The following is a 12,500-nucleotide window of genomic DNA, read 5'->3' on the forward strand; positions in this document are numbered from 1 at the left end:
GAGAAGTTCAGTCACATGGCTGGCATCTCCCTTAGAGATCGGGAGAGAGGTTCAGTCACATGCTGGCATCTCCCTTAGAGATGGGGTGAGAGGTTCAGTCACATGGCTGGCATCTCCCTTAGAGATAGGGTGAGAAGTTCAGTCACATGGCTGGCATCTCCCTTAGAGATAGGGTGAGAGGTTCAGTCACACGAGAGAGTCTCGGAGTAGAGTCACTACTTCTTCGCCTGGAAAGGAGCCAGCTTAGGTGTTTCGGGCATCTGGTTAGGATGCCTCTCGGGCGTCTCCCTATAGGAGGTCCTTGAGGCACGCCCCACTGGGAGGTGACCCCGGGGCGGACCAAGGCACAGTTGGAGGAAACACATCGACTCACTGGCCTTGGAACGTCTCGGGATCCCCCAGGAGGAAGTCACTAATGGTCTCTGCAGAGGGAAGTCTGGAGCTCTCTGGTGGAGCTGTTGCCCCCGCGACCAGACTACGGATAAGCGGTTGAAGATGGATGGATGGAATTGACTGTGAGGATGGAACCAAGAGGAGACCGGTGGGGGTGTGAGTGGATGAGTGGGTGGGGGGGGGGTGGGGTCAGGAAAAAGAGGCGAAGAGAGAGTGTGACGGACCTTATCCGCCAGGCTTTGTGTTGTTGTTCTGGTTGTTGTTCTTTCTCTCTGCCATCCATCTAAGCCCTCTGCTGCGTCTGTCTCTCCACGCACGCACGCACACATGTACACACTGACAAATGACACAGTGCTTGCTGTGTGTGTGTGTGTGTGTGTTATGTGTTTTAAGGCTGTTTTGTGTCAGAAGGCAGGCAAGCAGAGAGCACGGTTTCACTGCTGATAAAAGTATTTGGTTAATCAGCTTCTGTCCCCGGCCCCTAGGCCCGTGTGTGTATGTGTGTGTGTGTGTGTGTGTGTGTGTGTGTTGGGGGGGCTCCCGTAGGGCAGGGCAGGGGGCTGGTGTTGGAGATAGGCATCAGCCCTCGGCCAGTGGCATCACAGAGTCACCCGTAGGGGATGAGAGGACAGCCAATGAGAGGTTCCCTCCGGAATGAGGGAGGGGATGGTCGATGGAAAGTGGGTTGTGGGGGGGGGGGGGGAGAGAAAAAATAGGAAGAATGTCTAGGATGAGAGAGAGTGAGGTTGAGGATGAGGGTGGAGATATATATATATATACAGTATATATAGAGGGGAGGTCGGGATGAGGATGGAGAGGGAGAGAGAGAGAGGGAGGATGAAGAGAGAGAGGGGGGGAGGATGAAGAGAGAGAGAGAGAGAGAGAGAGGGAGGATGAAGAGAGAGAGAGAGGGAGGATGAAGAGAGGGGGGAGGATGAAGAGAGAGAGAGAAAGAGAGATTAAGGGGACACAGAAAACTGGAGAGAGAGACTGTCTGCAAACGACAATCACACTCCTTGACTCCTGTCCAGCGGCAATTGTCGCTCGGCCCCTCCCCTCTGGGCACGGAGCCAGCCTATCATTGGCTGCACTGACCCACATCCCGCCTCCCCGGGCCCCTCAGGCCGACGCATGATTGGCCACGATGACCCGTTTGTCAAAGGGAAGCGGGGACGCCAGAGAACCCAGGCAGCCAGGGGAATAAGTGGCCCTGATCGTGCGTGTATGCGCGCGTACGTGCGCGCGTGTGCGTGCTGTGTATTGGGGGAAAAAGACAAAGCTTTTTTTTTTTGTATATCTGCAGGCACGGGGGGGGGGACGGGGGGACGGGGGGGGGGGCAGAGATTTAGACAAAGGGTAGAAGGGGGGTGAGGGATACGGGGTGCAAGGGAGAGAGAGAACCTGAGGAGAGATGGAGAGATCTGTGTGTGTGTGTGTGTGTGTGTGTGTGTGGGAGACAAAAAGAGTACAGTGGAGGAATGGAGGGATAATGAGAATGCATGCTGTAGACTTGCAAAAGCACGTATAGAGCACGCACACACACACACACACACACACACACACACACACACACACACGTACACAAGCAGAAAGAGAGACACGCGGTAGTTGGAACTGACAGACGAGACAGGCTGAGAGGACACGAAGACGACAAAACGAAATGATAAAAGAACATGATCATGGAGCTGTGTGTGTGTGTGTGTGTGTGTGTGTGTGTGTGTGTGTGTGTGTGTGTGCACGCGCCGTGCATGCGTTCGTATGTATGTAAGGTGCAGCTATATGATTAATGACCGTGGCAAGCGTGTAAATATTTGTTTATCAGAACATCTTGATGACGCTAGACACAACTTAACCCTCTAATGGCTGTTGGTATGTTCTCCTCCTCTCTGCGTTAACATGCACACTGTACATTTTACAGTGGTGTGTGTGTGTGTGTGTGTGTGTGTGTGTGTTTATATTGTAAAATCAATGTTAATTTAACTATGAGAAACGGGTCCATTTGGTTCCATTTGTACACTCTCAGAGTTACAGACCCATAAGGGTCCATTTGGTTCCTAACTATCATTTAGCTGGGGACCCCCTGGAACTCTTCAGGGCCCCCGGGGGTCCCCGGACCTCACTTTGGGAACCACTGATCTACACAGCAGCTGTTCCCAAACTTTTCAGCTCGAGACCCAAATCTCGAAATTAAGAAAAATTACAAAATGTCACAATCCCTTTAATTCTTCCTGTTCCGCTAGCTGTTGTCTTTTAAATTAAGTTAACCTATATGCCACCATCCACATTCACTTTAAGAGGAAGGATTTTGCACACACTCACTACACACAGAGTACAAAGGCACAAATTACATCCGAAATTTGGATGGCAGAAGATCCACCAAGGACAGCTCTGCTGGATACCGACTTATGGAGGTTTGAAAATCCTGCTCGTAGAGTCGTAACAGAGGAAAACGAAAATGTTACGTCCTATAGCTGGTGGTGACGGAGGCGTTGCCATAGCAACCGGATCAATGTTAAAAGCTGCCGTGGGGCTCAACTATTATATACACAGAGTATACGTTGGGGCAAATAACGTCCCCTATAGCTGGGGGGGTACGGTACGTATATATATATACAGACCTGGGAGAAAAATAATGGGAGAAAAATAATGAATATTGAGGCACTGGATAGGAAGATTGAACATTGCCACAACTTGGAGAACAGTTCATTATGCATGTTTTTAGGGAGATTAATTGTTCAGTGTGTGTATGTATGAGAGAGAGAGAGAGAGAGAGAGAGAGAGAGAGAGAGAGAGAAAGAGAAGGTGCATTTGGCTTGTATCTGCTTGCACTCCTGTGCTTCCCAGTAGCTCTCTGTTTGCTTTGCCTTGTGCTACACACGCACACACACACACACACACACACACACACACACACACACACACACACACACACACACACACACACACACACACACACACACACCGTGTTTCTGTCACTGCTAAATTGAGCCGTTGTGTTTGACATGTCGTCGTTTCATCTCCAGTCCACCTCCGTCTCACTGATTATTGGCTCGCCAACAGCTACTCCACCACTCTGTGTGTGTGTGTGTGTGTGTGTGTGTGTGTGTGTGTGTGTGTGTGTGTGTGTGTGTGTGTGTGTGTGTGCGCGCGCGGGGGGTGTGTGGGGCCTTAACACTGCTTAGCAAGGCTCTGAAGCCCTAATAGCATCTCTTTTTCTCTGTCTCTCTTTTCTCCTCCTCAAGTGGAGCAGCAATTAACAGAGACGACTTTGGGTAATCTAGGAATAAATTATGCCAAGGAGTGTGTGTTTGTGTGAGTGTCTGTGCGTGTGTGTGCGACTGTGCGTATGTGTGTGTGCGCACCGTACGTGTGCGTGATAATTCCAGTGGGAAGGCTTTGTTTCTTAACTCTTTTTAATAGAAGGTTAAATGCGGAAAAAACAAACGGTAAAATCTGTAGTGTTCATTTAACCATGTGAACGCGTGCCAAAAATAGCAGACCTACAAGCTCACGCTAGTTTAAAAATCACACCCTTGTGAAGTGAGGGGCGCTAATATATTATAGTCTACCTCATGTTGGTGATGTGATGTAAAACAAACGGTGCCAACACAAACATTAAACGCCATTAACAATAAAGAGACAATATGACGTAAATGACAAAACAACTGTTGAACTAAAGACAAACATTAAACCTGTGTATAGGAGGGGCTAGCACCCCTCAAAAATCACACCTGTTTGAAGTGAGGGGCGCTAATATATTAAAGTCTAACTCATGTTGATTAGGTGATGTAATGGTGATGTAAAACAAACGGTGACAAAACAAACATTAAATTCTCTTTATTGTTAATGTTAATGGCATTTAATGTTTGTGTTAGGGACAAGATGACTTAAAATTTCCAATGGCGTTTTTAAAACTAACTGAACTAAAAACAAACATTAAACCTGTATATAGGAGGGGCTAGTGCCCTTCAAAAATAGCAGGCCTACAAGCTCACGCTATTTTAAAATGATCCGCCACACTGCGCCGTTTGCGCAATTCTCGTCTTTGCATTGACTTTGTATGTAATCGAGCCGCTCTAACCATCCAAGTCTGAACGCACCTTTCGGAAGTATTACGTTATTTTTTATTAGCATATGCATTCCATAGGGCTAGACCATAATGGTTCCTATTGAGTGAAAGATTCTCTATTTATGAAATAAATATAATATTAGAGGTGTTTTTATTATTTTATTTTAGTTGTAGTGTTGAAGTATAATGTTTAAAGGCATATTTGTCTTATTAGCCAGGGATCCTTTTAAAAATAGCAGACCTGCAACAAGCTCACGCTATTTGTGGCGAAGAGATAAAGGTGTAGAATAGATAGGGAAAAGGTACAGTTGTACTTGTAACTCATGTATGTTTTTAGGGATTTCATCAGTGGTTTTCAACCCTTTTCATATCTAGGCCCAACTATTTATTCAGCATTTATAAACGTAGAAAATAATTAAACTTGAATCCAGAATTTGACCAAGACCTGCCACCTCACCAGTGACACACGTGCACGATCACCAACACGCGTAACATTCACAAAAGAAGTCTTGTTTTACCGATTCACGTGTTCACTTCATTCCATCTGTCCCTTTCTCCCTTAAGGCCGATTCATACTCCTATTTTAGAGCCGAATAAAAGTCGGTTCGGCGCTGTAGAGCCTACAATGTGACGTCATTTGAGGTTCGGGGGGACGGGTACCGTCCTAAAGTCAGCTCTTCGGTGCTACTGAAAATTTCTGACAAGCCGAAATGATTTCAGCACTACAGTGCCGAAACAGCGGTAAAATAGGAGTATGAATCGGCCCTTACTGCCCTCCTTCTGAGAGACACATGCACTCACTCACTCACTCACTCACTCACTCACATTACATTACATGTTCTGTACATTAACATGCAAGGCTAGTCACACACACACACACACACACACACACACACACACACACAAGCACACCCTCCCACAGACCCCCTGGTGTGCGCAGGGTTCACGGTAGCGGTGTGTGTGTCTCCTGGGGCAACATAGAGGGAGGATATGTGAGTCTAAATAAAGCTATGTGTGCTTGGCTAATGAAACACAGTGTATTCCCCACAGTCTCATCAGGAAGAAAATGGGCTTTTATTAGAAGTGGAGCGACCACTGCTTCTGTTCCTTCTAATGACCAGAGATTGTGGGGAGTGCGTGACCCCAGTGTAGCGTGTTCTCTTTATGCCGTTTCTCATGGAAATAAAATAGATCTGTTATTCAAATGGCCAGCGACCAACTCTCTTCTGAGAACAACACAGCATGTGTGCAATAATGACCATTATACTCCCACAACGCGATGTCTAAAGAAACTGTTTTCAAGGGATATTTCACTTGCAAACATTTTTTGTCATCCACTCAGGCTTTTGTGAACACCCTGGCCAGTTTTGAATGTTTCTTAGTGTTTAGATATTTGATATTCATTTCATCATACAAACCCATTGTAACTTCAAACTCAATTTTTATCCATGTAGCCTATGTTAGATTCATCAAAACACCCGTCCTTGGTTCGGGTGACTCATACTGCCCTCCTATTAATACATGATGGGGCTGTGTTTTAGTTTTTTCATTTATTGTTAATAGTTTTTAAGGATTTTTTTATGGGTCATTATTTATTCATTTTCCCAATAGATTTAATAAAATAAATGAAGAAAGTAAAAAAACACGACCCACTCACGTATTAGAAGGACAATATCAGTCACCAGAATCTATCATATAGTTAAAATGGAGTTTGAATTTACAATTGGTTTGTATCGGAAAGGGGGCGTGTCTGATTAAATTATTTTCAGCAGACTGAAACTATCCGGGGTGTTCACAACAGAAACTTAAAAACTATCTGTGGTCGGCGGGGTGTTCACAAACGCCTGAGTAGACGATAAAATGACCCCGCTTCGTTTCCTTCCGTACTTTATTTTCCTTCTTCTTCTCCCCTTCTTTTCCCGCATCGACTCTTTTATTTTACTGCTTCTTCTTTCTCCCTCTCCTCTCCTCTCCTCTCCTCTCCTCTCCTCTCCTCTCCTCTCCTCTCCTCTCCTCTCCTCTCCTCTCCTCTCCTCTCCTCTCCTCTCCTCTCCTCTCCTCTCCTCTCCTCTCCTCTCCTCTCCCTTTGCACCTCTCGGTCTGTCTGCTGTATTTGGCAGACAGGTTATTCTTGGTGTGAGGTCTCTATTCTCACCGGTCTCCTTTCACACAGGCATACACTTTGAGGAGTTTACACGCACGCATGCACGCACAGCTCTGCAGTGTCTACTGTGTGTGCATGCGTGCGTGCGTGTGTTCAGAGAGCCCACACTTTGGTCCGCATCTGGTCTTCTGAACCGGCTCCAGTAAAACTATCCCAGTTCCATCCCAGTAGTTCTAGTCCAGTCCTGCATGCATCCCAGTCCAAGTCTTCTCTTTGCAGGACCGAGGCTATACATCCCAGTAGGACTATAGCCAAGCCCTCTATAGCGCAGTAGCACAGTCCAAGACCAATAGGACGAGCCCAGTCCCAGGCCAGCAAAATAAAGTTCTCAACAGCCCATACTGTACTGTGTGTGTGTGTGTGTGTGTGTGTGTGTGTGTGTGTGTGTGTGTGTGTGTGTGTGTGTGTGTGTGTGTGTGTGTGTGTGTGTGTGTGTGTGTGTGTGTGTGTGTGTGTGTGTGTGTGTGTGTGTGTGCGTGTGAAAATAAGGGGGAGGTGCCTGAAGTGATGACGAAAATGACGTTGCACCACTTCAGAAAGTAAAGCCAGCAGAGGTATAGCGTAATAAGGCAGTGTAGCTTACTGTACAATATGTGGCGACATTGGGAGGGGGATAATAAGCCAATAAGGGTTGGGTAAAATGTGGAGTCATTTGAGCGTGCCTGTGCTCTGATATGTCATGATGAAGCTATCTCGAGGTCCATTGAGTCTCGGATGGAGTGTGGCGAGATGTGGTGTGCTTTGCAACAACGTGAATTAAGAAAATTGTTTCATTAGAAAAGGTTTTACTGGTGTTTATTATTCATACTGTAGCTGGTGTTATTTAGACATTGTCTGCTGTTTTGCCTGCTCTCTGCTGATATGTAGGAAACTAAATGCTGTGTATCGCTACAGCATTTGATTCCACTACCGCTCCCACCTCCCGCTATGGGTTCTTTCTACACCACTAACTGTAGTCCAGTGGTTCCCAAACAGTGAGCTGGGGCCTATTTTAGTCTCAACATAGTTAACTCTAATTAACTAATTAAGGATTTGACTGTATATTGTGCACCAGTGTCACTGAGCCCACACTAGCCTACAGCTAAAAAGGGGTATATGTAAACAATGTGCTTCTGATGTGAACAGATTCAATATATTTTTGGGGTTGTTGTTGATTTGTTTGTTTGGCACTGATTCCGTCCTATACTAGAGCTGGCTGTGTTTGTGTGGGAGGATGGGCCTGCAAAGCCCTGGAGTGTGTGTGCATGCATGCTTGCGTGCGTGCGTGCGTGAGTATATCGGAGAGATTTTTTTGTCTATCTGTGTGTGTGGTTGCCTGCAGGTTAGCAGTGGGAGGAGTAGCACTTTACTTGTTTGTTTTTTTGCGCTGGTGAAAATGCCAGCTGGGAAGAGCTTGTGAATCAATACTGTACCTCATCACCACCTACAGCATTTTCTATGTATATTATGCAGTACTAACAGCCTAACATAGACAACATTTTTATCCTGAGCCACCTAAAAATGTATGAGCATGTAGGGCTTTTGCACATTGCTCAACTCGACACCTGAACCGTACATAACCGTATGGCTTTTGCAGGGTTCAAACATGTCCAATTTCTGTTACCATCTAGTTTTTGGTTTTTAACCAATAGGCCTTTCTGCTGCCTAATGCACAGTAGAGGAGAACACACCATGCAGTGGTCAGGTAAACATTGTTTATAACCTATACGATATATGGTAAATTAGGCTGAACCTGACTAATTGAAAATTAATATAGGCCTAATTAGCAGTGGATATACTGTATATGGGGGCACCCAGGTGGCTCACCTGACACGAGCAATGCTGCACATAGCACATCAATGCTGGCCTGCATTCAGGTCCAAACCCGATGCTCATTGGGGCCTGTCACCCCCGGCCACCACCCCTCTCCTGCTCTTCCTGTTTTTCTCTGTTTCACTTTCTCTATGAAGTTACAAGTAGAAATGTTGAAAGAATAATCTTAAACAGCTGATGGATTGATACTTTATTTAGGAAATTCAAGAGGTCAGGTAATTCACAATGTGCATGTTTACTATAGAAAGGCAATCGGGTACAACAAATAACATTCAAGTAATCTTAGTATGTGTGTATTTTCATATTATGAAATAAAACGTGTTTCGTGACTTGTTCTGTGTGAACATCACTTTGTTGATGGAGAGGGCAGGGCGCTCGGGGAGCGTACATATGTTCCCCATGTTCTATGTTCCCCAGGTTCTATGTTCCCCACTACCCCCGCAAGAAAGGTTCTATGGTCCCCGCTTACCCAAAAAAGGTTCTATGTTCCCAGGGTTCTATGTTCCCCACTCAACTAAAAAAGGTTCTATGTTCCCCACTTAGCTATAAAGGTTCTATGTTCCCCATTTAGCAATAAAGGTTATATGTTCCCCACTTAGCTATAAAGGTTCTATGTTCCCCATTTAGCAATAAAGGTTCTATGTTCCCCATTTTCGCTCACCCAAAAATGCAGGAAATATTCATTTTGAATTCCAAATTATTAATATCATCTCTACACACAACGGAACATAATGGGGAGTAATTACTATCAGAAACCTGCCCTTTGGGCGACCTGAGGGCACCCTGGTGGCCATCTTGGTGGTAGACTAGACTAGAGTCCATTATTGTCTCCACCAGGCCGAAGGCATGTCGAGTGTATGATTTGCGGATAGTGAGCGGGGGACATAGAACCTTGTTTGGGGGGCCGGGTGAGTGGGGAACATAGAACCTGGGGAACATAGAACCTTGTTTGGGGGTCCGGGTGAGTGGGGAACATAGAACCTGGGGAACATAGAACCTTGTTTGGGGGGCCGGGTGAGTGGGGAATATAGAACCCCATGCTCATTAATCAACACATCAGTTTTCACATCCATGTAAATGGACTAGAGTTAGCCAGAAGCTAATTTACATCTGCAGTCCCTGAGCAGGCTCTTAAAAAAATGATGATACAACAATCCATACAAAAACATATAATACAATAAAATACAATACAATACAATACAATACAATACAAGAACAATAAACATGTTTAATCCTTTAACATTGTATTTGTATCAAGCTACCCTGTTTCTTACAGACTGTTAATGAAGTATTAATTCATGCAGTCAATCATTTAATCAATCAAAGACTGCCATTTTGTGGATAAATTGTGTGTAAAAGGCATTTTTTTTAAACATTTCTCAGGCATGGATGGAGTTGGGGGGCTGTGTGTGGTTGCAGCTTCTTCGTGGCGTATGTTTGAGCACAGCTTTATGTGCATGTGTACTCGATGTCACACTATCCCATCTGCTGTGCTGTATGTGCTGCCAGTGTGCATGTCACTGTAGTGGAGATGTTAGAAACATGTGGAAAATGTGTGTTAACTAAGCATGGCCGTTTCCTCACCGGTCAGACCTGTTACTGTATGATGTATTGTTGGTTTGGGTCCAGAGTGAAAATAAAGGAATGAATCAATGTTTTGGTAGGCTATGTCAGAGAGCGGGGAGATTGCCAACACTTTACTGGAATCCCATGACTCGTGTGTGTGTGTGTGTGTGTGTGTGTGTGTGTGTGTGTGTGTGTGTGTGTGTGTGTGTGTGCGTGTGCGCGTGTGCGCGTGTGTGTGCGTGTGCGTGTGTGTTGGCGTGCAGACAGGGTTTGTGTGTTATATCGACACTAAAAGTTAAAATTATATGGACGGTTGAAGGGAAGTCCAGCTCCCTGCTGCCTTGGACAGCTGAACATGATTTTATTTGACTACTTTTTCAGGGCTGGATAAAGCTTAGCCTGAAGTTCACAGAGTCATCAATGTCATATAACCCGTCAATCTAATAATGGAGTAATTACACTGGATTATATGGCAATTGTGAGAGGTCAATTTAAAAAGTCACTATCAATTCATACTCTATATTATGAAGGTGTGGCTTACTGAAAATCTGTTCTTTTTGGCAATCCACATCATCTTGCGATGGGAGTATAAATTGAACAGCATTGCATAATTTATACTCCCATCACACAAGGATGTTGCTTGCCAAAAAGTACTGAGCTACAAGTGAATAGCTCGTAGATCTTGTAGATCAGTTCTTTTTGGCCAGAGACAAAGAAAGAAAGAAAGTTACTATATGTTTACCCAGGGTAACTACACTAAGCTCAAGAACCTGTTTACAGCCAGGCCCTGCTCATAGAACATTTCATGGTAGGGGTTCAATGCCTTCAGCGGTGGTAATTTTAATGTGCTGGTCCGGGGATACGAACTAGTGACCTTCCGATATCAAGACCGCTCCGCAAACCGTTCGGTTTTTCGTTTGCAGGGATGAGCTCCACCATGTCACCAAAGCCCGGCGCTGACCTTTAGTGGTTTTGAAAATGTCTAGCTATAGGCGACTGTGGCTCAAGAGGTAGAGCAGGTCGTCCAATGATCCATGGGTCGGCGGTTCGAATCCCGCCTCCTCCTGTCTACATGTCGTAGTGTCCTTGGGCAAGACACTGAACCCCAAATTGCTCCCGATGTGCTGGTTGGTACCTTGCATGGCTTCCGCCGCAATCGGTGTATGAATGTGTGTGTGTGAATGGGTGAATGTAATGCACTGTAAAGCACCTTGGATAAAGGCGCTATATAAATGCACCATTTACCATTTACCATTTGTTAAAAAAAATTAAAAGAAGAAAACAAGTTATAGTATTCATGGATGGACTGATTGATTGATTGATCATATCAACAGCTGGAAATCATAACAGGAAAAAACAACAAGAAACATGTAAAATGACAAAATAGTATATTATTAATATTGTTATTCTTATTATAAACCCCACCAAAGGGGTGGAAGTCTGTCTACGCTCCGCAAATCAAGGTTAAGATCAAACTAAAGCACACGGTAACAATTAGTTTGTCTTCCTACAGGAACAGTTTGGTGATTTATTACTTGTTTTGTCCGTCCTTTTTGGCTCGGTTTGGAATAGCAACCCTCTACGGGAGGTAGAGGAGGATGTGTGTGTGTGTGCGGTTGCGTGTGTGTGTGTGTGTGTGTGTGCGTGTGCGTGTGCGTGTGTGTGTGTGTGTGTGTGTGTGTGTGTGTGTGTGTGTGTGTGTGTGTGTGTGTGCGCGTGATAAGACGTGATGAGGTCTTGGAGTAAGGGTGATGGACTAGGTGGGGGTGGTGGGTGACTGGGGGGGTCCTGGTGAGAGGTCAAGATGAGAGAAACGCAGAGGGCTCTGGGCAGTGAAAGAGGGAGAGGTGAGGGAATTTGGGCAGAGAAAGGGGGGTGCACAGGAAGTCCCCATTGTGTGGTGGCTCCAGCCATTTCCTGTTTGTGTGGCAGCAGCACTTCCTCCTTCCTCTTGTACCCAGGAAGTCCCTGTCACATTCCAGCTCTGATCTCCTGCGTGTGTGCGTGCGTCGTGTGTGCGCATGCCATGAATGCAGCATACATGTGAGTGTACGTGGGTTTCTCTGAGAGGAGAGTGTTCTTTGGAAATAACAAGATTTATGCTTCCTTCAATGCAACTTACATGATGGAAAAATACACCAAAGTGGCCCCTTTTCCACCATGAACTTTGGTTCCGTTCTTTATTTTTCATGATGCATTGTATCACAGACATCTGCTTCTTCCAATCTGAATACCGACATGCCCACTTTGGTGCCCACTTCAGGGCAAGAAGAAGTATTTCTCGGTTCCAAATCAAAGTAAGATGTAAGATGGGCCATATGTTGCAATGCCTCCGCCTGCTATTCCTTGATGTAGTGTGTGTATAAAATAAAATGGTCCAGTCCTGCATGGCTCGCTGACACGCTGTCTCTGTCTTCCTCTCCTGCAGCGGTGGAAGAGGGGGAGTCATCAGAGTGCGGGGGGACGTGGGACGAATCGACTGTCCAGACAGGTAAC

The 12,500-nt window shown here is 45.5% G+C and overlaps 1 protein-coding gene across 4 annotated transcripts in view; it reads left to right on the plus strand.

Annotated features, from left to right (window-relative positions):
• Positions 1-12,500, plus strand: part of znf423 (zinc finger protein 423) — a 191,948-nt gene that overhangs the window by 22,598 nt on the left and 156,850 nt on the right. For all 4 annotated transcript variants that reach the window (XM_080760910.1, XM_080760911.1, XM_080760912.1 and 1 more), the window contains exon 2: positions 12,433-12,495. In XM_080760910.1, coding sequence (XP_080617036.1) covers positions 12,433-12,495 — 63 coding nt within the window. The remainder of the gene's footprint in view (positions 1-12,432; positions 12,496-12,500) is intronic.

This window comes from Protomyctophum bolini (assembly GCF_963924005.1).
Source record: "Protomyctophum bolini genome assembly, chromosome: 4".
Taxonomy (NCBI): domain Eukaryota; kingdom Metazoa; phylum Chordata; class Actinopteri; order Myctophiformes; family Myctophidae; genus Protomyctophum; species Protomyctophum bolini.